This window comes from Natator depressus, chromosome 6 (genome assembly GCF_965152275.1).
Source record: "Natator depressus isolate rNatDep1 chromosome 6, rNatDep2.hap1, whole genome shotgun sequence".
NCBI lineage: Eukaryota > Metazoa > Chordata > Testudines > Cheloniidae > Natator > Natator depressus.
In genome coordinates this window covers 66,905,612-66,928,156 of record NC_134239.1, presented here as the reverse complement: position 1 = coordinate 66,928,156, position 22,545 = coordinate 66,905,612, and the positions used below count along the sequence as shown (strand labels likewise).

The window sequence follows — 22,545 nt, the reverse complement described above, 5'->3', positions numbered from 1 at the left end:
AAGGTAGAGGGTAGGGTTGGAATAGCAGAGGGTACTGAGGGTCAGGATTGAAGCACCATGGCAATGCTGTTTTGGCACCCAGAGTCGGAATAACAGGGATTGCGGCTGTGCATTGGCAGAGCTGTCTGAAGGTCCAGATCTGGAATAGGAGAGAGCTGCAGGAGATCAGGATTGAGTTGCATTGGCAGAAGTGTGTAGAAGGAAGCTTGCAGAGCACCTGCTCTCCCTCAGTATACCTAATTCTACTCACTGCTGTGAATCCATCCCATTCAAGAACAATAAGAAAATCACGAAACTGATCACAAATACAAAAACAAACAAGCGAGCAAAATATGCTGTATTCACTTGTTTTGCCCCAAACAGCTACAAAATCCAGCCACTCAAGCAAGAGCATTGTATTCTATTTCTTCTTAAAGTATTCCCCCCCGCCCCCTTGCACGCTAATGCTATATTTGTGCCTTGGAGATGAGCATATGATGGATGGATGGATGGATGCTGCTTGTCTGAGTTTTTCACCACCTTTTCCCCTGGGGCACTCTGTCTGCTGGCAGGGAGCACCATCCCAAAAGATGGTATCTTTTGCAAACTCGACAGCTAACAGACAGCTTCTCTCTCTGCATATTTCCCAAAAGAAGAGCAGGCTTAATCTGGTTTTTATATGGCATATTTCATTATAATCATTGTGACTTTAACTGTTCCCGATATGCCATGATAAATAAAAGGCTGGGGTGGGAAACAGCAGAGGAGCTGAGGCTTCACACTCTTGTGACGCTGATAGATTTTTATTTTAAAGTGACATGGGATTTAATTGCTCACTGAGCCACTGTCTGACACTTTCAGGCACATCCTGCCACATTCTGTTAATGAGCTTAGTGGCTGCATTCACCCAGTGGTAGATCTGTTTGCTGCGAATTAGGTGGCTTTTTTTGACCACCTGTGTAATTTTAAAGAGGTTGTGGCTATTAAGGCTACGTCTTTGGATTTATCTATGTTAAACAGCACTTATTGGATTCTTAATATGTAGTTTCCTCTGGCGATTCTTAAGTTTTAGAGAAACAGCACCAAAGACCACAAGAATCCCTGTAGCATAGTCACTGTTCGTCTAAGAGGCTTTTTGGAAGCTGGATTGCTTTTGGTTTGCACAGTAGCTGTCTCTGGCCTGATGGATCATGCTGGAACTCACCCAATAAGTATCTCTGTTCCCAATTAGACCTGGAAATGGAGCTGCTTATGAGTGCACAGAGATGATGGCTCCGGTGGCAGCTGCTACCGTGGAGATGGAAATGATCCATTGTGAAACAAATACATTACATTGTCTAGAAAAAGGGAAGGTTGTTTTTAATTTGTATTTTGAGTAGGCACTGTGAAGTTGTTTAGCCCCAAGTTCATTGTGAATTAAGTTGTGCGTATTTAAGGGTGGAACATACTGCTGTTTTGATAAAAACTGATATTAAAAAAAAAAGCCCATTTTGTAGGACCTATAAAAATGTGCTTCTCTTAGAAGTAGCAAGTTCACTAATGAACAGACCCAGGAGTGATGCTGACATGGGCGATTGTTCAGATTGTGTGTAAATAAGTGTAAGGACCTTGATACGTATACAGGTTTAGCTAGTAAATAAAATTTACTAGTATTTAGCATTTAGCTAGTAAACAAAAATATCCATGTTAATTTAATCACTATGAAAGTTGAGTTAAAATCAGAAATTTAAGTTACAATCTCTCTCTCTGTGTGTGCAATGTTCACCTGTATCACCAGTTATATCAAAGTTAATTAAAACTGAAAAAAGACTTAAAATATACAAAAAGAAAAGGAGTACTTGTGGCACCTTAGAGACTAACAAATTTATTTGAGCATAAGCTGTAGCTCAGGAAAGCTTATGCTCACATAAATTTGTTAGTCTCTAAGGTACCACAAGTACTCCTTTTCTTTTTGCGAATACAGACTAACACAGCTGAAACCTTAAAATATACAAGTATTTTTGTATTTTATTTAGCTTTGACATTGAAACTAGCCGGTCAAGTTTGCTTCCTGTATCTCACGCACTAGCCAGGTGGTATTGCATTTGAAATTCCAACAGTGAGGAGATTTATATATAAAGTATATTGAAATTTCTATTTTAAACACATGAAAACTTTTATTCCTATTAGTTTTAGTAGCAGCTTTGGGGGGTAATAAAGTTGAGGTACTCTCAGAGACTGAGATGTCAGAAGAAGAGGCGTTGGAGCAAACTGATAATTAAAAATAGCTACTGCTCTGAAGGATTGGAGGGCAGCAAATATAGTTACCTATATTCAATAGAAGGCTGATCTAGGGAACTACAGACCAGTAAGCCTTACATTTGTACTCAGCAAATTGGTTGAAACAATAATTAAAAAAAGAATAATGCAACACCTGAAAGATATGATAGGATCTAAACATCATGGTGTCTGCAAAGGAAAATCATGTCTCTCTGATCTCTTGGAAGTCGTAAAGTAATGGAAAAGGGGGAAGAGGTTGATGTAGGCCTGAGACCTGATCACCTCCCCCCCCCCCCCATATTAAACCAGCCTTGGGTGAAACTCAGGGAGTTCATCACTAAAATTGGAAAAAAAGGATGTTCTGCTGCTGATAAAGCACCCCCCACCTCAGGAATGTCCCTAACGAGAGTTGTAACCACCAAGGTTGTAAAGTAGAGACGCCCAGGCCCTGGGAAATTAGGGAGGAGACAGAAAGAGACTCAACAACTTTTATAAAGACTTCCAAAAGGCCTTTGAGAAGATCCTGCATAAGCAGCTACCAAAGAAGCTAAGTAGTTACGGGGTGAGAGGCAAAGTATTGTCACCAATCAAAAACTGTCTAGGAAGGAGAAAGCTAAGAGTAGGATTGAATGGTCAACTTTCATCATGGCAAAAAGGCTACTAGCTGGGTGCCTCAAGATTCTGTACTACGTGCCTTGTTTAATATATCAGCTGTATGGAAAGCACGGTGAGTAGTGAGGTTGCAAAACTGTAGATGACATAAAGTTCTTTTTCAATTGTTGGTCCCTGTGCGTATTCCACTGTGGGTAGGCATGTGCCCCATGTGCCTGAGAGTGGAAGATTTTTGCTAAGTGTCTGTTGGGCTCCACCTGCACCCTTCTCCTTGGCCTGCGAACCAAGGATTTAAGCGGTGTTATGGACCAGCCTCTTCAGTTCCTGTGAGGAACTTCAGACGGACCTAAACAAGCTAGTTGAATGGGCAACATGATCACAGATACAATTCAGTGTCCATAAATGCCAAGTAAAACACATTAGAGGGAAAAATTTGAACTACTCGTACACCTTATAGCAGAGGTGGGCAAACTGCGGCCCGCAGGACCATCCTGCCTGGCCCCTGAGCTCCTGGTCAGGAAGGCTCGCCCCCAGCCCCTCCCCCGCTGTCCCCCCTCCCCTGCAGCCACTCTGCACGCGGCTTGCACCTGCCCACCTCCCAGGCTTTCAAACAAGCCTGTCCTGCCGCTCTGAGTGGCATGGTAAGGGGGCGGGGGGTGGGGGGGCAGGAGGTCCCGGGGGCAGTCAGGGGACAGGGGGCGGTTGGATGGGGCAGAGATTCAGGGAGGGGGGCAGTCAGGATACAGGAAGCAGGGGGGAGGTTGGATAGGGGGTGGGTTCCCACAGGGTCAGAGGGTCCTGGTGGGGGGGAGGACAGGGAGCAGGGGGAGTTGGAAAAGGGGTGGGGTCCTGGGGGGAGGTTCAGGGGACAAGAAGTGTGGGGGTGGATAGTCAGGGGTCCTGGGGGGCCTGTCAGGGGTCGGGACGGGCAGGGGACAAGGAGCAGGGGGGCTTAGATAGGGGGTGGGGCGTTCTGAGGGGGGCAGTCAGTGGGCGGGATGGTTGGGGGGCGGTCCCGGGAGAGGGTAGTCAGGGGACAAGGAGCGGGGGGTTGGATGGGTGGGGCGTTCTGAGGGGGGCAGTCAGGGGGCGGGAAGTGGGAGGGGGCGGATAGGGGGCAGGGACCAGGCTGTTTGGGGAGGCACAGCCTTCACTACCCAGCCCTCCATACCATTTCACAACCCTGATGTGGCCCTTGGGCCAAAAGATTTGCCCACCCCTGCCTTATAGGGTTCTAAATTAACTCAGGAAAGGGACCTGGATATGACTGTAGACAGCTCAATGCTGACCTCTGCTCAGTGTGCAGCTGTGGTCAAAAAGCAAATAAGATGTTAGGATGCATAAGGAATAAGATGGTGAATAATATGGAGACTATTATCATGCCTTTACATAAATCAGCTGTGCAGCCTGATCTGAAATACTGTGTGCAGGACTGATCCATCTCTAAAGGGTATTGCAGAATGAGAGGGGGTTCAGAGAAGAGCAATGAGAATAAGAGGTATGGGAAAATTCTCACATGAAGAGAAATTGAAAAGATTGTTTACCACAGAAAGGAGGTAAATAGGGGATGTGATAGAAGTATATAAAATAATGACTGGTATAAGGAGCTTCTTTTCTCTCTGTCTCATAACACAAGAGGATATGGGCACTGAATGAAACAAAAGGTTAAAAATTAAAACCAATAAAAAGGAAATAATTTTTCACACAAGGTGTAATTAAACTGTGGAACTCACTGTCACTGGAAGGTGTTGAGGCCAAGAACTTAACAAGATTCAAAAAGGGACTGGACATTTATATGGATAACAAGAATATACAGAATTGTCATGAAAACAAATATTTTGGAAGGGATATTAAACTTCATATTTCAGGGCTTAACTATTAGAGATCAGGATGACACCTGATGTCGGGGGCAGATTATCCCACATCTGCCTACTGTGGGGTCCTTACACCTTCCTCTGAAGTGTCTGGTGCTGGCTACTGACAGAGAAAGGATATTGGACTAGATGGATCTCAGTTTCTCTGTTTGTAAAGCCCTTACTTTTCCCACAAAATCTAAATTTGGGGCCTAAATCTACTTATCAGTATCCCTTTGGGTAGGGCTATAGGGGAAAAACTGCAGTTTGACAACCTTTATGGAAAATTCCTGTAGAATTTAACAGGAAGGAAACCATTAGGGTTTTATAGAAATTATTCCACAAACCTGATAGTATTTAACAGAGAATAAGATCTTTTCTGTAGGCTGATTTGAACTACTTTTCAGAATTCTATAGCTGGGATGTAATTCTCTGTCATATTATCTAGGCGGGTTCAAAAAGCCTTATCACTTTCTATTACATTCTCTATAGGACACTTTCTTAAGGGTGTGAAAGGACAAAATGATATGAGGAAAGGAATTTTCTTTTGTGATTCTCTGCATTTTGCCATATCCTTCAGCTCCAGGCTTTCCCCCACAACCGCAGTACAATATACCTTGTAGTGCAAGCAAACAGGCCGGGTAACCAAGTTGGGACTGGAAAACTGGGGCATTGGCAGTTGAAGTCCCAGTCCAACCTGTGCTTTTATAAAGGTTTCTCCCTCATCCTTGTAATGTAGCCTCCCGCTCCCCCTCCAGCCCTGTACATCTGCTGTGTTATACTGACTATCCATCTTCCGGAAGGATTGAGCTGAGCGCCTTTCAGAGCTCTTTTAAGGTCAACTCATTTATCATGAAGGTGTTAATGTTGGATGATATGAGGCTTCATTTCTTCCCCACCACCCTGTGCCCAGTAAGCTGGGTGGACCAACTCCCTCTTTCTGATTCTACATGCTCCATGCATGAGTCACTGAACAGTTTGGCTGCTAAGATGGCCCTGAAATGTGAAGCTAGGAAGGTACTAAAAGAGGAGAGAAAACAGTGGGATGGTGGTTAGCACACAAGACTGGGCATCAGGTGTCTTGGGTTCTTTTCCCATGTCTTCTGCTCATTCCCTGTGTGTTCTCACACAAGTCATTTAACTTCTCTGTGCCTCAGTCTCCCCATTTGTAAAGGGGGGTAATAATACGTACCTTGCAGGGGGATGGAAAGTTTAAAAATTAAAAGTGCTCTGAGATCCTAAGATGGGAAGTACTGTAGGAGGGCTGAGTATTAGTTGTAGTAGCAAGTAGCAGCACCACAGCAAACAAGTGTGTTTTTAGAAGGCAGCTGCCCTCCTTGCTGTTAATGCCCTGCATTTTCCATGTTAGGTTTAATTTTCAGTTTCTCTGTAACTTACAGGTCCCACTTTGTGTTCTTGGTTTAAGATTTAATATGGATTTTGTTGAACTCCCTCCCCCATTCCCTGTTCTAATGCATTTGTTTGCTGAATGTATCAGAAGCCAGAGACAGATGTAGCTTGTCAGAATGAAGACATGTGTGTTACTGATGCCCTTGAGTTTGCTTGAAGCTTCACCTTCACTTGCAACATGTCTGTTCACCAGCTGGAGTTTTCAGTCCTATGAGGTTCCAAAAACAATACTAATACCCTTTTGCACCACAGCACAGAAATTGTAATCAAGTCAAGACCATAGGGAGACGTTATTAGAGAGGTGCTTGAGCGACTCCATAGTTAAGGCTGTGTTGAAGTTTGCATTTGAATCAGGACTAAAATCCCTCTCTTCCACTCTGAAATGTCTGAATTTAGTCCCCAAATTTAACACACCTTTCATGGACCAACCGAATAAGGAAGAGGAGAGGGAAGGAGGGACCAGAAACTTACAGGAAATTTCAAGCTGACCCCCTCTCTCATATTTAAGGGATCAGTTTCCCTCTTTTTACAGCTCAAGCATCACAGGAGAGAACCTACATCATAAGCAGTGAAACCTGGTAGAAGGTGGTCTGGTGGTGGGAGAAGGTTGAGAACTCCATTCTGGAGAAATCCTGACGGAATACCTTGGCCTTTCCTTTGATGAGAAGTTGTCAACTCAGTACTCCAGCTTCCATTCTGAGAGTCATTCTGGGAAAGTTTCCTCTGGACAACCCCCTGCCCCCGCCCCCGAGGTTTGGGGGTTCTGCTTGGCTTGTACTCTGATTCCCACTCAATGAGTGGGATAGTTTTTGCTGTGGCTACTACCCACATTCTGTGGTCTATTGGTTGAAGGTAGGTCATGAAGGTAGCTAAAGTCCCCTCTCTCCAATACATTTGAGAGAGCACTTTGCAAATCCCCTAGCCTCCACTTTGGCTCAGGGAGCCCCACATCTTTTCATGGCTTTGGGTTCCTGACAGACAGATAAGTGTCATTCTCCAGGGGCAAATGGCTCCCCTAGAAAGTAATTACACACCTCTGCACCACATGATGATAATTCATTATTTGTATTGTGGTAGTGCCTAGGGGTCACAACTTCAGTGTGCTAGGCACTGTGCCAACACATAACAAAAAGACAGTCCCTGCACTGAAGATCTTACAGTCTAAGTATACGACAGGAGATAGAAGGTGGATACAACAACTAGATGAGGGGGTACACAGTGAGATGAAAGAATGGGACACAGCAGTGAAACCAAGACAACAGATACTGATTTGTAAAACATCAGCCCTGGTTCCTGGTTCCTTCCCAAACATATTAGCCTGGGAAGAGGAACCTATCCTGGAAGAGAAGGAGGGAGGCTTGAGAAGGGTGGCTGTGGCAATGAGGGTGCCCCATAATAAGAGGTTACTGTGGGATTATTCTAGTCAAACTCCTATGTAAATGGAGTAGGAGATGGAATTCTTCCCTGCATGTATTTTAACACCCATGCTGTATTTTCCTGACTGCGGTACTTGTTTCACAATCCAGTGATAGCAAGGCCGGCCCACAACATTTTGGCACTTGAGGCGGGGAGCTCAAATGACGCCCCCATACTCTCTCGCTTGGGCCAAAACTTTGAAAGGTCTCAATTCTGCCTTCTTCCTGTTCTACTCCTCTCATGGTACTGCTCTGCTACCTACCCCAATAAAGGAGAACTAACAACTTAAAATGACTTGTTCAAAAATTTTAAGTAACGCTTAACTTTCAAGTGCCTGAACAGCAAATGTAACTTTCCAGTCTGCATAGTAAACACTGGCATTTTTATCTGTTTGAATAATCAAAGTGGTGCTTTCCGTGCCTTCTTGGTTGCAAAGATTTGAACTGGTTAAAAACAGGGAACAAAGGGTAGGAATAAATGGTAAATTTTCAGAATGGAGTGGGGTAACTAGTGCTGTTCCCCAAGGGTCAGTCCTAGGACCAATCCTATGCAACTTATTCGTAAATGATCTGGAGAAAGGGGTAAACAGTGAGATGGCAAAGTTTGCAGACGATACTAAACTGCTCAAGATAGTTAAGACCAAAGCAGACTGTGAAGAACTTCAAAAAGATCTCACAAAACTATGTGATTGGGCAACAAAATGGCAAATGAAATTTAATGTGGATAAATGTAAAGTAATGCACATTGGAAAAAATAACCCCAGCTATACATAAATATAATGGGGGCTAATTTAGCTACAATTAATCAGGAGAAAGATCTTGGAGTCATCGTGGATAGTTCTCTGAAGATGCCCACGCAGTGTGTAGCGGCAGTCAAAAAAGCAAACGGGATGTTAGGAATCATTAAAAAAGGGATAGAGAATAAGATGGAGAATATCTTATTGCCCTTATATAAATCCATGGTACGCCCACATCTTGAATACTGCGTACAGATGTGGTCCCCTCATCTCAAAAAAGATATACTGGCATTAGAAAAGGTTCAGAAAAGGGCAACTAAAATGATTAGGGGTTTGGAACGGGTCCCAGATGAGGAGAGATTAAAGAGGCTAGGACTTTTCAGCTTGGAAAAAAGGAGACGGGGGGGGCATATGATAGAGGTATATAAAATCATGAGTGGTATGGAGAAAGTGAATAAGGAAAAGTTATTTACTTGTTCCCATAATATAAGAACTAGGGGCCACCAAATGAAATTAATGGGCAGAAGGTTTAAAACAAAGAAAAGGAAGTTCTTCTTCACACAGCACACAGTCAACCTGTGGAACTCCTTGCCTGAGGAGGTTGTGAAGGCTAGGACTATAACAGGGTTTTAAAAGAGAACTTGATAAATTCAAGGAGGTTAAGTTACCAGGATGGGTAAGGAATGGTGTCCCTGGCCTCTGTTTGTCAGAGGGTGGAGATGGATGGCAGGAGAGAGATCACTTGATCATTACCTGTTAGGTTCGCTCCCTCTGGGACACCTGGCATTGGCCACTGTCAGTAGACGGGATACTGGGCTGGATGGACCTTTGGTCTGACCTAGTATGGCCATTCTTATGTTCTTATGTTCCTGAAGGTCCACAGTCTTGGCCAGCTCATGCTCTATTGAGATGGTTGGAAGGCTGACCAGCCTCTCCTGTGTCATTGTGGAGCATAGATGTGTTTTTATTAACTTCAGCTTGGAGAAGCTGTGTTCTCCACTGACAACTGTTACAGGAAGTGTTAGAAGTATGCGCAGAGCAACAATAGCATTTGGAAAGAGGGTGGTCATCTTATTTGTGCACATATATTCCAGAACAGCCTTTGGAGTTGATCCTACTGAAATGTATCTTGAAAGGGCTTTCGGTTCATCATCTAAATCACTTGCATCAATATCGCCCATGTCATCATGTGTCAACACTGTCTCCAGTGCCCTGCATTACTGGTGTAGGTCTTCTTCAGTTATAGTGAGGAGTTTTTGGAATATCATACAACATCCCAAATATACCGCTGTGTTCCTTGAGCTGCATGAAATGTTCTTCAACTGACTGTATTGCACAATCTAGCACCTGGTTAAAGAATTCAACTTGGAATTTTTGTTTGGGGTCTCTTATGGGATTATCCCGTGCCTCATAATCAAAATGTCTTCTTCTTCGATGACTCTTGTATTCTTGAATGGGTGGGAAAATTGCTTCAGTGTGAAGTTCCTCTGCCAACTTCTATGCACTCTTCAGAAGGTTTTGAAATCCCTCATCTGACTGGTAAGACTGTGGGCATGACTTTGCTTTGTCCAGTTGTTCCATTGCTCCAGATATATCAAGGTCAACACCTTGGAGTCTCTTGTTTTAGAACATTTATTTCAAACAGTATAACACTAAGCCACACAGAAATTGGAAGTTATGTATGTTTCTGGTGATTCCATTTCCCTCTGCCATTGTTCTCCCAAGAAAAGTTCCTGTCATAGCATTATCCTCCATAATGGCAATTATGGCATCATCTGTCTTCCCAAATTGGTGTTTGATAGGCTTTATTGCCTCCACTCGACTTTCCCATCATGTGGCACTCAGTGGTTTCAGTGTCAGAGAGAATGTTCCCAGATGTTGCTTTAAAATTTGCCATCAATGAGTTGATGCAGAGAAAAATACATAGATGCTTTGAATTACATTAAAAAATTCATCAGCCTCACCGGAAGCTGATGCTGCATCCCTGACCACCAAGTTCAAAGAATGAGAACTGTATGGGACAAAAAATAGCTTGAGGGTTTAACTCTTGGATCCGTGTCTGCACTCCTCTGTTCTTTCCTCTCATGTTGGCACCATTATTGTAGCCCTGACCTCTCATGTCAGCTATCGCAATTCCCGTATCTTCCAGCTTTTTAAGAAGCACATTTGTCATACCAGCTCCTGTAGTATCATCAATGTCAATACATTCTAGAAAATGCTCTCTGACAGTCACCATTGCAGGGACATTTTCACTAGGTTCTGTTGTTGTTACAAAACACACCATTAAAGTCATTTGTTCCGTATGGCTGATGTCAGGTGTGCAGTCCAGAATAACAGAGTAATATCTTGCTGACTTCAGATCTGCCACAACCTTCTGTTTGACTTTTGTTGCCAGTAACTCTGTGATCTCATTTTGAATTGTTTTTCTAAGGTAGTGGTGTGTGTACATTTCTTGGGTGGTGACTCTTCTTACATGCTCCTGGATTACAGCATCAAACTCAGCCATCAGCTCCACAATTTTAAGGAAGTTTCCATTGTTTGGCACATACAGCTGATCTGAAGTGCCACGCAGTGCTAGGTTTTGGGTAGCAAGCATTCTCACAATGGCAGTGAGCCTTTTCAGAACATTTTGCCAGTAAAGAGACTGTGATGCAATCTTCTCTTGATGCTGATCATCTAGGGTGGCCCAACCTTAGTCTCATCTCAAGCTCTTTCCACCTATGGAGTGCTCTCCGGTGATTTGCTGCTTTCTCATGGCATGCCAGATTTCTAGACAGATTTTTCCAGCCCTTTGTTCTTGTAGCACCCATTGTGGCTGGAACATTAGACTGGAAGAGTCTGCAACAAAAACAGTATGCAGCATTCTGGGTTTTTGAGTACATAAGCCATGGCCTCTCCACTTTATCACCATTGGGGATTTCACGCCAGTAATGTGTTGGATGGAAACGTCTATTTTCATTGTCTTTGGGGAACAGGAAGTTTTTCACTTGCTGTGGCCCATGCAGTACAAGGAAGTCCCTCAGGCTACTGCTCAAGTGGGTCCACAGTCCTGGAATATCTTGATTTAAGGAACTAAACTCAGCAGCAGCAGCTGTTTCTTGCGCCTCCATCACACTCTTGTCTGATCTACACTTTTTTCTTCAGGAATGTGCATGGTTACATCCATTTGAGATGGAGATATGGATGCTGCAGTAGATGCCAGGTCACCTGCACTCTGACTAACTGGAAGATCAGGCATCTCCTCACCACTCACATCCTCACTGTGGCCAGAAGGCTCACTGTGAACATTTGTGTCTATGTAGCTCAGGAGAGCTCCTTCCTGCTTAGATAGAAAAGCTTCCTTTGCTTTTTCTTTCTTTCTTCTGAATGCTGCCCCAGAGGGGTGTTTTCTTCTTTCATTCATGACTGCTGTTCTGTGCCAGCTATAGTGGCTCTCAACACTCAGTTGAAGGGGACACATAAGCAGGCTGGTAGCAGGGCCTGAGTGAGGGAAGATATCAGCGTCTTAAGGTCCTAACTGGCTCCTACTACTTCAGTTGACTGCCTGTTCTCTTCAAGTGGGTTCAGGGAAGCAGCAGGAAACAGGAAGCTCCCTGAGAAGCTGGTGTTAATCAGTCCAGGCTCTTGGGGGTGCTAGAGAGGTACATAAGAGGCTCCTCCTCCTCTCTCTCCCTGCAGCTCCTGCTGCTTTCTGTTATTCCCTCTCACCTTTTCTCCTGCCTGCCTGTTACGTCTCTTGTGCCCTCCTTCCTCCAGCACAGCACTCCACCATCTCTGTGCATCTAGAGCAGAGAGAATACATATGCACCAGACACAATTTTCTACACTCTGGGTCCTAGTGGCGCCCCCGCACAGTCTGGCACCTGAGTCAGCCGCCTCAGTTCGCCTCATGGTTAGGCCAGCCCTGAGTGATAGCCATCCAAAACTAGCATACTGTCGGCTCTTTCTTCTGTGTGCCATGTTGCATCAAGCTTCCTCATTAATCCCTGTGTTTTTTTTAATGGGGGCACATGCTCTAGGCCAGTGGTTTCCAAACTTGTTCTGCCGCTTGTGCAGGGAAAGCCCCTGGCGGGCTGGGCTGGTTTGTTTACCTGTCACGTCCGCAGGTTTGGCCGATCGCGGCTCCCAGTGGCCGTGGTTCGCTGCTCCAGGCCAATGGGAGCTGCTGGAAGCGGCGGCCAGTACGTCCCTCGGCCCGTGCCACTTCTAGCAGCTCCCATGGGCCTGGAGCAGCGAACCACGGCCACTGGGAGCCGCAGTCGGCCGAACCTGCAGACGCGGCAGGTAAACAAACCGGCCCGGCCCACCAGGGGCTTTCCCCGCACAAGCAGCGGAACAAGTTTGGGAACCACTGATCTAGGCAGTGGGAGAACTAGAGTTAGGTTCCACCTCACAAGGGCCGGATTCTGCAATCCTTATTTACACTGAGTAATATTTACTCATGTAAGTAGTCCCATTGAAGTCCATGCAAGGGTTGTAGACTCTGGGCCTAAATAAGAAAAGTGGGGATCAATATTTGGTTGCACATCCCCTAATTATTTTTATTAATTCTTAGCAGTCTCCCACTGTATGATCTCTCTTCTCCCCCTTTCCTACCCCTGAAAAGTCTCGTTCTTGGCCCCTGATGTAAAATGATCCTGTACACAATTGAGTGTCATGAACGGTGCGAAATATATATATCCTGTTTTTTGGGAGAAGACCTTAATATTTTTAGCTACCTGCTCTAGAAAGCTATGTGGCTTTTCTTCCCATTTGGAGTATGGGGAGTTCATGTAAAAGAGAATGGTTTTTGTTTTTATTCCCCTACAAGATAATATGTCCAGCCTTCCTTTGTTGCAACCCAACAGAGCAAATTGAAAAGGTCCCAGAGCTTCAGCAAGCTAGAAATGAATCCCCTGTTTAGAGGTTAACTAAAGTACTTCTCCCTCTTCTTTAAAATGGGAATAGGGTTAAGAGCCAGGCAACCTGCTACCTATCCTCTTGCTCTCTCCGCTGTGCAGTTGTGCACAGGCAATAGACATAATCTCTTTGTTTTGTTTCTCAGAAGTTGATCTGCCTTTGAAGAAGGATGGGTTCACATCAGAGGGAACCACACTGGAAGCCTTGCTGCGCGGGGAAGGAATTGAGAAAAAAGTAGATACTAAAGAGGAAGACACTATACAGGAAATCCAGGTAAAAAAGAGCATTTATGTTGGCTGCACCATATGTCTCCATACTGGGACAGCAGGGCTGCCTTTAAGATTTTACCTTTCATTCTCCAAACCCAAACCATTTGTATGTTTGCAGTTTGTGCCTTTGTGTCAGAATGCTGTATTAATGCATAGTGATATCATACCCGTGTGCCACGGAATGTCATGAAACCCTGACACTATGTTGTGATGCTCAAAATAAATTCAGAATTTTGTATAACTATCCAAAACTATAACTAAAAGTATCACAAGAATTGGGACTGCCTGACAAGTTCTTGATGGCTTGCAACCCAAACACGGCAGCATTGTACACATGAGATTATCAGCTACGGCGACTGACTAGTGGAGAGAGATGAGTCCAAACCATAAGCTGGATCTCAACAGCCTCGAGCTTTCCGAGAGTTCAGATTTTGATCTTAAATTGGGCCCATAGCTACTGATTTAAAAAAAAAAAAAGTGGCACCGGCCAGTCTGTTTTTTGTCCAAACAGAATGTCTGAAAGCAAATAGCATAAACGTGTTTTTAATTTCTTTCATTTTTAATAATCCCAGTTATTATTAGTAACACAGGCAGGGAAAACTTTATTTATATCTTTCCATTATCCCTTTAAATATTAAATAATAAGGATTGCCTTCTGATCATTTACCAATATTAAAAGTAAAAACTAGTTGCTGGTCTCTGGTATAGCTAGGATCCTGCTAATCTAAGGGACTACTAGAAGAGTTATATGCAATGTTCATAATGAAATCTTTGACTCTGGCCAGTTTTGTTGAGGTTTGCAAACCTTTCAGGGAAGTAGAGGCAAATTTTGAATGAGCTGAAGGCTGCGTTCAGAATGAACTTACACCGATCTATGGTTTCTAGTGTGAATCACGTGAAACCGGCAAAACTTGGTGATTTTGGCTGAGATGCAAGTGTTGGGGTTCGTTCCTGAAACTTGAAGCAAAACTCAAGTATGTGGCCCAACAGAGATCAAAACTGAAAATCACGAGCATCAAATCTGCATAGCTCTGGAACCCAATCCTGCAGCACTTACGCTTGCGAGCAGCCTCACTGAAATTTCACCTATGTAAGGGCTGCAGGATTAGAGCTACTAGTGACACATGTAAGGAAACCCCTCTTACATATACATGTCTACATTTGCAAAAGTGACTTGTGATTTTGTAAGCCTCAGTTTTGTAGTGCCCAGCTTGGGACACAATAAAGGGACCTGATTTTTCAAAAGACAGATGGCCTGCACCTTGGTGCACCCAAAATGTAGGTAATGATTTTTAATCTGTTTTACATCCCTTTAAATGAGAACCTTCTTTTCTGTGGGATGGAAAATTGCCAAAGGAGAAGCATTCCAAGTTCACAATGAGGTCTATGTGAAAAGCCTCCTTCATCTCCCCTTTTCTGATTTTAATAAACTCAAAGCCCTAAAGACTCTATTACAGCAGCTTCCAAGGTCACCAGAAGTCATGGTGCAGCATCTTTATGAGTGCCTTTGGATGCTGCTGTGCAATCTGAGCTCCCAAGTTATCCCTGACATCAGCCTGAGGAAAGAGACTTCAGAGACAGCGGAATTGACAGTAGTCTTGGCATCACTGCATTACAAAGTGGGGAGGGAAGAAGTGTCTGTACAAGGAGCCTTCAGCTGTACTCTCTGAGCTGTGACCTGTCTTTTGGATGCCAGTTTCATCACGGAGCTGATGGTGAGAGGCTTTCCTTGCTGCTGTTTCCTATGCATGTGCAGCTTTGTTGGATTCAGTCTGCACAACAATTACTTTAACCATAGCTCACTTTCAGCAGGTGGTAGGGATAGTTGGACAAGATCATCATTAGTTCTTTGTGCCCGTGCAGAGGTGTAAGGGAGGTTGCGTGAGTGTATGTGCAAGTCTCCCTCTTACTCCTCTACATAGGCTACACATTCTGCTAGTCTCGGCTTGGGAAGGTCCAGGAGGAAGCAGTCTCAGTGGGGCTGCTACTCCTCCTCCCATGCAGGTGGGGGAGCATGAGCAGAGTCATAATTCCCTCCTTGGTCCCAGCTAGGAACTGCCCTTTACTATGGGCTGAGAGTAAACTTTCACTCTAGCCCTTAATGTGGATTGGGAGAAAAGCAGGGACTCGTTGCTTACATGCATTAAAATATGGTGAATTGGAAGAGTGTTTTGGAAGGACAGAGTAGGAAAATAATAGGTATTTTGCTAAAAAAAGAATAAGAATTGCCCCCTCTTAAATAAGTGCAGTCACTATGGGCCAGATGTTCATCTACTATTTACATGAATTGAGATTTGGCCGCATGTGAGATCACTGTTGAACCAATGCCTCAAGTGGGGTGAAAACGGCATCATCTTTTGGAGTAGGTTTAAACCAAAGTCTTTGATCAGTCATTAAAAGTTGACCTGGCATTTTCCACAAGAATTAGAGGTATTACCTGGCATGCTGGCCATGTTCACATGTGGTTAATTGGTCTGTCTACTTTGAATTTGCCCTGTAATTTCAACTGGAGAAAGTATTCTACACTATCCCTCCTTAATACTGTTGTGTAGTGTTGCTGATGCAGAACGGAGTTGCTGGAGTTGAAAGGCACTGTGAAAATGGAAGATGTTATAAGTAGTTTTCAAAATTTTTTACATAGCATTTATCTCTTCAGGAACAAAAATTCTTCAGGCATCCTCTGGACTTTAAAAGTATGAAGTTGCCCCTACCAATATATATAACTGTGTGAATTTTGAAATAATAATTATATGTGGTGATGGGCAGTGACTTAATGTTTCATCCTTCCAGGAACTAAAATTATGGGAGAAGACCAGGACTCACAATAGTTTGATCCCATAAATGGCCCCCTGAGGCGTTAAAAAAGAGAGAAACATAAATCCCAAACCCTACAAATATTAGACTTCCCACCAAACTCTACAGGTTATTTAAACTTTTTAAAGGGACACCATGACAGATATAGCAATTTCTTGCCTTTCCTCGGGAGACGTTATTAAATTAAGTTTTAAATATCTTTGGTGTCCATTATATTAAATGCAAAGTTTGTGTATTATTATGAGGCCTGGGAGTTCAAAGGACTATACTGAAAATGTGCAAGCAAAAAATGGACTTTTGGGACAGTAAGTAAAGAAACAGCTGAACTGCTCTGCCTGGGTTCTGGTTCTGAATCTGAGACAATTATGAACTTGTAACCATGGGAAAAACCCAGTTGTGGGTTTTGAAGGACTGACACCTAGCAGAGTCCTTGTTAGAGTTGTGGGGTGATCTCTGATAAGATTTTTAGCATGCGTGCAGGTTCTTTTGTTGTTTTTAATATGTTTCTCTGTAATGCTTTCACTTTAAGAATAAATGTGCTTGCTTAGAAAGAGCTGTGTGGTAACATATAACTGTGGGCAACACAGGCATGAGTGAGATGCAAGTGAGAGGTGATGGCTGGGAGCCGGGACCCTAGAAGTGGGTGCCCTTGGTGGACCATGGAGAGGGAATAGAGGTGCAATTGCCCTGAAACTGTGACAATGTCCAATATCTTGGCTCAAAAATGTAAATGGATAAGATTATAATAATGTGGTGCAGGTGTTCCTCCAGATTCTAAATCCCTTGTCAGTGAAATCTCTCTGTGTATTCTCTCCCAGCACCCTGAGCAGTCAATGCCGAAGGTACACAAGGCTCAAAACTAACGTGTTTTGCTCCTATTCTCCCTCTGCTGGCTCTGTAGCAGCTTTTAACTAATAATGATCCAGGAGACTGGATAGGTCAGAATTTGGTAACCGATTACAAAACCTTTCGATCACCTCTAACTCAGTGGTTTGAATCCGTTTTATGGCGGAATGATGTTGCCATCTCAAGACTTAGTGGTGGCCTGTCTGAGTGGTTTCAGACCAGCTCCTAAAGAATAAGCACTCACATCATGACTGACGCTGGGTGGCCCCTTTTTGCTTTCTTAGCAGAGATGCTACGGACTGAGTGGGTTATGACGATTGAATAATCCTTTCACCTCAACAGGAGTTTGCTCCGTCTCAGTATTGTGGGGGAAGCTTGCACTGTCACTGCTTGCTATATCTGCTTTGTGGATGCTTCCAGAGCTACCAAATGGAACACTTTTCCCCAAGCATGGAATTCACAAAAACAGAAAAAGTTAACAAATCCCAGGCACAATTCTGTGAGGTGATGAGCAATCGCTACTCCCATTGACTTCAGTGGGAAGCAGCACTTTGCAGGATCAGGACCCCTTATTTCCAGAGCTGTATAGCTACTTAAGGTACTGGTATCCCAAAAGGATATTAATTTCAAGGGCCATTAGAAACGCAGAAAATGAATGTTTCACTAAATGGGAAAAATTGTAGACTACTAGGGAAAGAAATGTTGATTTACATCTTCTAAGAGTTAATTTCAGAAGAGAATCTCCATGACCCCCTCACCCCCTAGACTGTGTCTTGCTAGTGTCTGGGATGTCAGCCTTAAGACTGGTATTTCTCAGGAACCATTTCCCTGCGGAAATGAGGGTGGGTGAGGGAGGAACTCTCTAACTTTTGAGGGTGTTGACTGGAAGGAATTGGGGATGCTTGGATCTGATTCTGGCATTAGAGAATTAGTACACTTGTCATTTTAATCACCTATTTAGACCTCTTGTTTGCATGTTGTATCCATTTTTGTCTGTCTTTACCTCTGAAATCTCTTTGGGACAGGGACTGTCTCTCTCTTTGTGTTTGAAGAGCACATTTTGGGCATTACCACAATCTCAATTGTAAATAATAGTTGACCATGTGCGTCTTCTAGCAAACAATCGTCTTTTCTTCTAAAAATGATTATTGTTCCCTACAGAGAGTTTTGGAAAATGATGAAAATGCTGATGAAGTGAATGAGGAAGAGGAATTAGAAGAAGATATTCCAAAACGAAAGAACAGGCCCAGAGGACGGGTAGGTTGGGAATCTATAAGAGAGGAAAGAAGGGAAGCAAACCCCTATTCTCACATTCTCAGTTGGTTTCTGACACACACACACACACACACACACACACACACACACACACACACACACACACACACACACACACACACACACACACACAGAGATAGATATGCTGAAGTGATATCCATGTGGTAAATCACACACACACACCCCATAGATATGCTGAAGTGATATCCATGTGGTAAATTGTGGAATGACAGTCAGTGATTTTTATGTTTTCTCATATTTTCAGTTTATTTCTGCCTATTACTAAGAAATAACACTGTTGGGAGACTTAGAAGATGGAGCAAATTTATTATAGGGATGAATTTTTATTTTTAAAATAAAATCTAATAATGATGATTATTATTATCCTGTTATTACAATCCCCTGACCTTGAAATACCATTCCTTACTAAAAAGATAAATGCAAAAAATATTTGCAGTCCCATAAGCCAAAACAAAGTCATCTTTGATTTTCTGTTTTTTGTTTAACAATTTAAATACATTTCTCTATGTTCTTCAAAGATAAAGTCAGCAGTGAAAGTTTGTAGTAGCACTCTAAAGGTGAAATTCTGGCACAATAGAAATCAATGGCAAAACTCCCCTTGATTTAAATGGGGCAGGATTTCACGCTCAGGAGACAACATCCCCATAGTTTCCTATCACGTCCTCTCACAGATCTAGCAGTAAGTCAGCTAAGTAACAAGGTCACAATTTTAAAACATGGAGTCAAAATTTTCAAATATAGATCCCTAAAGCTAGCCCCCTAAATGAAAGTAAACATGATTCTCAGAGGTGCTGGGCACTTGCATCTGTCATTGACTGCAGTGGGAGCTGCAAGGGCACATAATCTCTGAACATGCCTTTTGGTGTGCTTGGTGGATGTTTTGAGATAAAAAACAGATAAAAATAAAATTAAAAAAATAAGAAGACCTGTTTGAAACCTTACTCATAACGTGTTTGTGCAAACCCTCTGTTCCGTTATTTCAGCTTCCTGCTATTGTTCACTTTTGTGCTAAGACTCTTTGAATAAAGATCAAAATAATTGGAAATAATTTTTTTAATTGGAAAAGTGTATTTTTCACTCTCCATTATCAAAATTGGCTGAACAGTTTGGCTGAATCTTTCTTTAATATTTTTTAAAATGTAGCCTTAAACAGAGCCAGAAAAGGGTGAGTTTCAGAAAACTATATGAATTAGTAATCAAAAATGGGTTAGAATGGATACACTCAAACAACCTTAACTATAGCTATCACTAATTCTTCAGCTACGTGGGCCTTTCCTAATAAACTTCCTGTCATGGAATTTGGGCATTCCTGTCATTGGAAATGAAGGATCAAATGGATAGTGAAAAAGATATTTAGGTTGGGAAAGGAGAATTATATTTCCTGGCATTCATTTCCATGCATCCTCAACCCATACAAACGATGCTCTGATGTTGTTATTGTTACATGCGCTGCTGTACTCCCCTCTCCAGGAAGCTCTGTGAAAACAATACTAATTTTTTAGCTTTACCATTATAAATAAAATACTCTCTGGGGGTTGGGAGCATTTAATTATTCTTCTCATCCATCTGGAAGCATACATTTATATCTTGCTTTCTGTTCTAGAGCCCCTTATTAAGTGCGGGCACAGTGCAACCAGCCACAATAGAATCTCTTTCCCTTGCCATGCTAGTGAGTCCTGCTCTGCTGGTGACCTTGACTTCTCACAGCGATAAGAATGCAGAGGGGAGAAAGCTCCAAATGCCATAAACTTTTAATTGAGTGAAGTCAGCGTGTTGAACCAAAGCAGAATTATACTTTAAAATGTAGGGCCAGCTCCTCAGCTGGTGTAAACTGGAAGTCTGCCTTTGAAATGCCCTGCTCCTCACGAAGTGTGCAACCTGAAGTAGGAACTAGGACAAAGGGGTCAAAATTGAGGAGACTTGAAAGCTGAACCTGAGAAAGGACTGCACTTCCTTGCCTAGAAAGGAGGGATGGGGTATTGTTAAAGGCTGGTAGACTGCAGGGAACTAGATTCCGCAAAGTTTGGCCCATAAACCTCTTGCTATTTGGAGAACAAATGAGGACTGAAGGCATTGACACAGGATTAATGCAGCAGAATTATTGCTCTGAACATTCCAAATTCTATGTGTCCCTTTCTTTTCCTACAGCATGATTTTATTTTTAATTCTGGACCCTACATCTGTCCCTCTGGCTACTCTCTCTGTTTGGCTCCATTAAGCTGCTTCAAATCAGCTCTGTTGAGGCTTCCAGGCTTCATACATCAAGTATCCTAGTCCCTGCTGCATACCGGCAAGAGAATGAAGGCAGCTGTGGATGACTGAATCCAACAGACTGAAGCCCTGACAGCATGAACGTGGCATTCAGTTTTGTGCCCCTGGGGTGACTGCCTGGTTTTCTGGCCCCCTAAGGCTAGCTCTGAAATAATGGATGTGCTAGTAAAGAGACTGAAGGCCAAGGAGATGGATTCACACAGAGGTTTTTAAAATCTTTGTTGGATGGCCATGAAGTTTGTTTAAAAAATATAAAAGCAATGCAGCTGCACATGTCCAGTACAAGTGCTCTTCAAGTACATACGGGAGAGTGGGGGGGCATTTTCAAAAATGCCAAAGGAGTTTAGGAGCCATGTCCTATTGAAAGACACTGACTCAATCTGAAAATCTCCCCATGTTTGATTTATGAAAAAGAGTATATGTGGTCATGTCGTGAATGCTTTGCACTTGTATTTCTGTAAAGGACAGTTAGAAGGGAAACAGCGGACTGTAAAATGCTAAGCAATGGATCTTAAATTGCCATTCTACTCTGAAAAGTGACTATATTAAAATGATACCACCTTACTCCACAGATCTGCTCTCTGTGTGTCTACAGAGTCATACTGCTAACTAGTGCCAAAAAGAAGTCTTTATTGCTCTTTTATTCCTCTTTGCCCTGCAGAACCAGTGCCCCTAGCCTGGCCAGGGGATTGGAGTCTAGTCTGTTCATCAATAGAATTGTTTAAGGTCCAATCAGTTACACCTGTGCTAACCCACGGAAGAAAATGGGGTTGCACAGGTGTCACTAAGGGCCTGATTTGGCTTGTGCTGAGAGAAGGAAGGAACCTAGGCTTACTCTCAGTGCCTAGGGTGAGTTTGCAGAGCTGGCAGTCAGGAAAAAATATAATCTTTTTTATTTGTAAACTGAGCACTGAACCTGATATTGAATCACTGAGAGACAATGAACATGGATCGCATAAATCAATTATTGCAGAATCATTTTTCAGGGTAGACGCACCCTTTAATTTATTCTTACAAATCTTGTTTCCTGGATGCGCATCAGCTTCCTTAAAGATTGTGTTTGTAGTTACTATGAGGAGTTTGTGCCCCACTACATTTCATTTGATTTACGTTTGACTCACTCGAGGAGATCACACACTGGTCAGAATGTAGTGCCCTGCTTTGAACTCTGCTTGCAGGAGGCAAAACTCTACTGATCATATCTAACAGTATCCACCCATCCAGCCAGTCACAAATCTGTCCCTCTCCTCCAGGATTACAATGAGGATAGGCTTATTCCTACTCCATCCAAGTGGTTAAGAGGCTTTCTTGGGTTTGTTCTGGAAACCTGAGCAACCCAATGGGATGGGGTTCATTTTAACCTGTGCAGTTTATGTAAGTCTCTCTTTTCATCATCAACCAATGGTATGTCCGTGTAAAACTGTCCCTCGTGCCTTGTCTTCAGACCCATGATGGAATACGGCTCAGTTAACTAGAGTGCTATTCAGTGTACATCGAGGAGATGCAAAAGTTAGCCCATAGAACCCTTTAGTATTTGGGACACTAATACTACTTTCTACATCTCTGCATCATCTTCAGTTCTACCTGCTAATGCTGCTTCAATTTCGTATTCTCTCAAACAAAAAGCAAAGGGATTCAGAGCTGTTAGCTCTAGAAGGGGAAGTAGGAGCCAAGGACTTATCTATTTGGAAGACTGAAACAATTGAGGTGTGTTGCTTTTACCTGAGGACTCAGTGGCTCAGAGTATTAGGAAAGGGCCATGTAACCTTCTCCCTTGAGATCACTAGTTTGAATAGAGATCAGGCCCAAAGTTATTATCATTTAAAGACTGTCCATTGGCCGACATAAAATAATCCACATTGCAACCATGACCATTGTAACTGGT

General features: G+C 43.1%; 1 protein-coding gene across 4 annotated transcripts in view; it reads left to right on the top strand.

Annotated features, from left to right (window-relative positions):
• DPF3 (double PHD fingers 3) overlaps positions 1-22,545 on the top strand; it is a 217,672-nt gene that overhangs the window by 115,917 nt on the left and 79,210 nt on the right. For all 4 annotated transcript variants that reach the window (XR_012639930.1, XM_074955589.1, XM_074955591.1 and 1 more), the window contains exons 4-5: positions 13,310-13,437; positions 18,255-18,350. Coding sequence is in view for 3 of the 4 variants with exons in the window: in XM_074955589.1 (XP_074811690.1) it covers positions 13,310-13,437; positions 18,255-18,350 (224 nt within the window). In the remaining variant the exon portion in view is untranslated. The remainder of the gene's footprint in view (positions 1-13,309; positions 13,438-18,254; positions 18,351-22,545) is intronic.